Below are 3,320 nucleotides of genomic sequence, written 5' to 3' on the forward strand. Positions count from 1 at the left end.
GCCCCGCCGCCCCGCGATGCTCCCGACCGCCGCCGCCCGCCCCGTCCAGCCCCGGCCCTGGGGCCGCGGCCCGGCCGCCCCGCGGGGAGCGTGGGGGTGCCCCCGCGCAGAGGGGGGGCCGGACAGTTCGCACACACCCCCCTCCCCGGCTCCGGGCTTTGTCTCCGGCCCTGCAGAGCGGCGAGACCGAAGCGGGCTGGTGGCCCGGGTACAAATAATAAGGAGAGGTTCTGGCCCCCACGGCCGGTCGGGCCGCGTTTCCCCCGAGGGTGGGGGGGCTCAGCACGCCCCGCCGCCGCTGCCCCCCTCCAGAGCCGCCCGCAGGCTGGCAGCAAAAGGCCTCGGGCTGGCAATCGGCCCTCTCCGGCCCCGACACGGCGCTGTGCTGGGCGGCGGAGCCCGGCCGCTGCCCGCCCCTTCTCCCCGCGCTACCCCCGGCCGGGATCATCCGGCGCCAGCGGAGCCGAAGAAGTCGCCGACATCCCGGGAGCGATCCCGGCCCGCGCCCCGCGCCCCTCCGCGGGCACCCCCGGCACCGGCACCCTCCCGGGGGGGCCCTGCCCCGCCGCCGAGCTGCCCCCGCCCCGGCCCCCGCAGCCCGCTCCGGCCCAGGGCGCTGGGAAAGAGGAGCACGACAAATTCGGCGGAAACCTTCGGATTTTATTGGAAAGGAAAGATCTGCCTTACCTGGAACCAGGCTCTCCCCTTCTTCCCCTCATTAAAACATCAAACGGCTCTGGGTAGAGCCAGAGAGAGACATTTTAAATAAACTAGTAGCCGAAATTAACAGGAGGGAGAAATAGAAGAAAAGAAAAAAATCTCGGGGGGAAGACAAAAAAAAAAAAAAGATACCGCCGGACATTTTTCGTTTTGTTTTTTTTTCGCTTATTATTATTTTTCACTATACCGTATTATCCTGATGCAATAAAGGCTGGTTTGTAATGTAATTTAAAAATATATATGTCCAAACAAATAGCAGGGCCAGAATATGACAAGTGCATTCAGCATTATAATTCAACTGGGCTCCACCTCCATACCGCCTCCTAATTAATGGGTCTCCGAACTTGCAAAAGCCTGCATTGGACAGAGAGAGAGAGAGAGAGGGAGCGAGAGAGAGAGAGGGCGAAAAGTGTCATTGAAGATAATTGATTACCTCCCAATCAACAATAACTTGTTAGCAATAGTCAATTACCCCGTCTCTTCTCGCCTCTTTCCCCCTGGTCCGAGGTCTCGGTGCGAGGGCTGCTCTCCCCCTCTCCGAAGTCTGCTTTTTAATTTTTTTTTCTTTTTTCCTTCTTTTTTTTTTTTTAAATTATTTGGGGGGGGGTATTCGCTTGGGGGGGGGGAGGGCAGGGAAAGTGCTGCGATTTGGGGTGTTTCTTAAAATAGCAGCTGAGAAGAGGAAGAGAGAGGAGAGAGAGAGCGAGCGGAGAGTGAGAGGAGAGAGAGAGAGAGGGGGGGAAAAAAAATCCCCGACCCAAAACCCTGGGACAAGAGGTGCGGCAGGACCACCTCTCGGCGAGGGACCGACGGCAGCTCCGCTCCCGGCCGCAGCCCGCCGCCCTGCCCGCCCTGCCCGCGCTGCCCGCCCTGCCCGCCGCCCGACGTGGCTCTCCCCGGGAGGACCCGGGGCTCCTCCGCCGGAGTTGGAGGTGGGCTTCAACTTTTGCTCGCTGTCTCCGCCGCCGTCACCCCGCGGTCCCGCCGGGGGCTTCTCCCCGCGGCAGCGCATCCCCGTCGCGGGTGGGGAAGGCAGCCCCGCGCGGCCCGGCCCCACCATGACTTCCAAAGAAGACCCCAAGCCCTCCTCGGGGGAAGAGCGGCGGCGGAGCCCCTTGGATCACCTCCCTCCGCCGGCCAACTCCAACAAGCCCCTCACTCCCTTCAGCATCGAGGACATCCTCAACAAGCCCTCGGTGCGGAGGAGTTACACCCTCTGCGGAACGGCCCACCTCCTCTCCGCCGCCGAGAAGCACCCCCCGGCCGGGCTGCCCCTCTCCGGCCGGGCGCTGCTCTCCCAAACCTCGCCCCTCTGCGCCCTGGAAGAGCTGGCCAGCAAAACCTTCAAGGGGCTGGAAGTCAGCGTGCTGCAGGCGGCCGAAGGTAAGCCACTCGCGGAGTGGGGGGATCCTCCCGCGGGTGGGTGCCCCGCTCCTCCCCACGGCCTGTTTTTCTCTCCCCCCCCCCCCCCTCCCCCCGCATCTCCCGGGGTGTCGCACGGGGTGGGATGGGGGGTCCCTGAGCGGCCGGTAGCCGGCGGCATCCTCCCCGCCCGCGACCCTCGGGGTGCGGGAGAGGCGGCTTTACCCCACTCCCCCCCCCGCTCCCGACGGGGCAGGGTCGTGGGGTCTGTGGGCTCGCGTGGGGAGGGGGGGAGGGGGCTGGGGGGGTGGACACGGGGAAAGCGGCGACAATCTGGCGGCTCGTCGGCAGGCAGGGACGGGATGACGATCTTCGGGCAGCGGCAAACGCCGAAGAAGCGTCGAAAGTCGCGGACGGCCTTCACCAACCACCAGATCTACGAGCTGGAGAAGCGGTTCCTCTACCAAAAATACCTGTCGCCGGCGGACCGGGACCAGATCGCCCAGCAGCTGGGGCTCACCAACGCCCAGGTCATCACCTGGTTCCAGAACCGCCGCGCCAAGCTCAAGCGAGACCTGGAGGAGATGAAGGCCGACGTGGAATCGGCCAAAAAGCTGGGCCCCAACCCCGCCGTGGACATCGTGGCCTTGGCCGAGCTGGAGCCCAGCGCCGAGGGAAGGGGCAAGGCGCGGCCCGGTTCCCCGCCGCCGCCCCCCTCCGCCGCCCGGGAGCCCGGCGCCCCGCCGCCGCCCCGCCCCGCCTCGCCCCCCACGGAGCGGCCCCGCAGCCGCCGGGACAGCGAGGAGGAGGAGGAGGAGGAGGAGGAGGACGTGGAGATCGACGTGGATGACTGAGGGGCGGCCGGAGGGCCTCCTCCACCACCACCACCACCTCCCCCCACAACCCCCGGCCCGTCCCGCTCCCCCCACCCCCCCCACCCCGACAGCTCCAAATCGGCACCCCCGGCCCCCCATCCCGGCCCCGGCAGCGCGGCGAGGCGGCTGCTCCCCCTCGGTCGGAGCAATAAGCAATAGAAACCCACCACGAACACACACAAACACAAATTAATTTAGGGTAGAGTCGATATCCCTCCGCCTGCCACATCTTCGGAATGGTGCAATTACGGACGGCTTCTGTATAAATATTTAAACGTATATATTGGATTTTTTTCCTTCCCCCTTCTTTTTGAGGTTTTGATTATTATTTTTTTTAATAGCTATCAATGACGATTATTTTGT

The 3,320-nt window shown here is 64.5% G+C and overlaps 1 protein-coding gene across 1 annotated transcript; it reads left to right on the top strand.

The window, feature by feature from the left end:
• The first annotated feature begins 693 nt into the window (after nt 1-693).
• Nucleotides 694-2,936, top strand: LBX1 (ladybird homeobox 1). Its single transcript, XM_074874033.1, has 2 exons — nt 694-2,103; nt 2,434-2,936. The coding sequence occupies exons 1-2, from the start codon at nt 1,779-1,781 to the stop codon at nt 2,934-2,936; spliced, it is 828 nt and encodes a 275-aa protein (XP_074730134.1). The 5' UTR covers nt 694-1,778.
• Nucleotides 2,937-3,320: the final 384 nt, after the last annotated feature.

The sequence above is a fragment of the Strix uralensis genome, chromosome 7, assembly GCF_047716275.1.
Source record: "Strix uralensis isolate ZFMK-TIS-50842 chromosome 7, bStrUra1, whole genome shotgun sequence".
Classification (NCBI taxonomy): domain Eukaryota; kingdom Metazoa; phylum Chordata; class Aves; order Strigiformes; family Strigidae; genus Strix; species Strix uralensis.

Coding starts and splice junctions, on each gene's coding strand:
- LBX1 (XM_074874033.1), top strand. CDS start 1,779: ATGACTTCCAAAGAAGACCCCAAGCCCTCCTCGGGGGAAGAGCGGCGG. Junction 2,104..2,433: donor CGTGCTGCAGGCGGCCGAAG/GTAAGCCACTCG, acceptor GCTCGTCGGCAG/GCAGGGACGGGATGACGATC.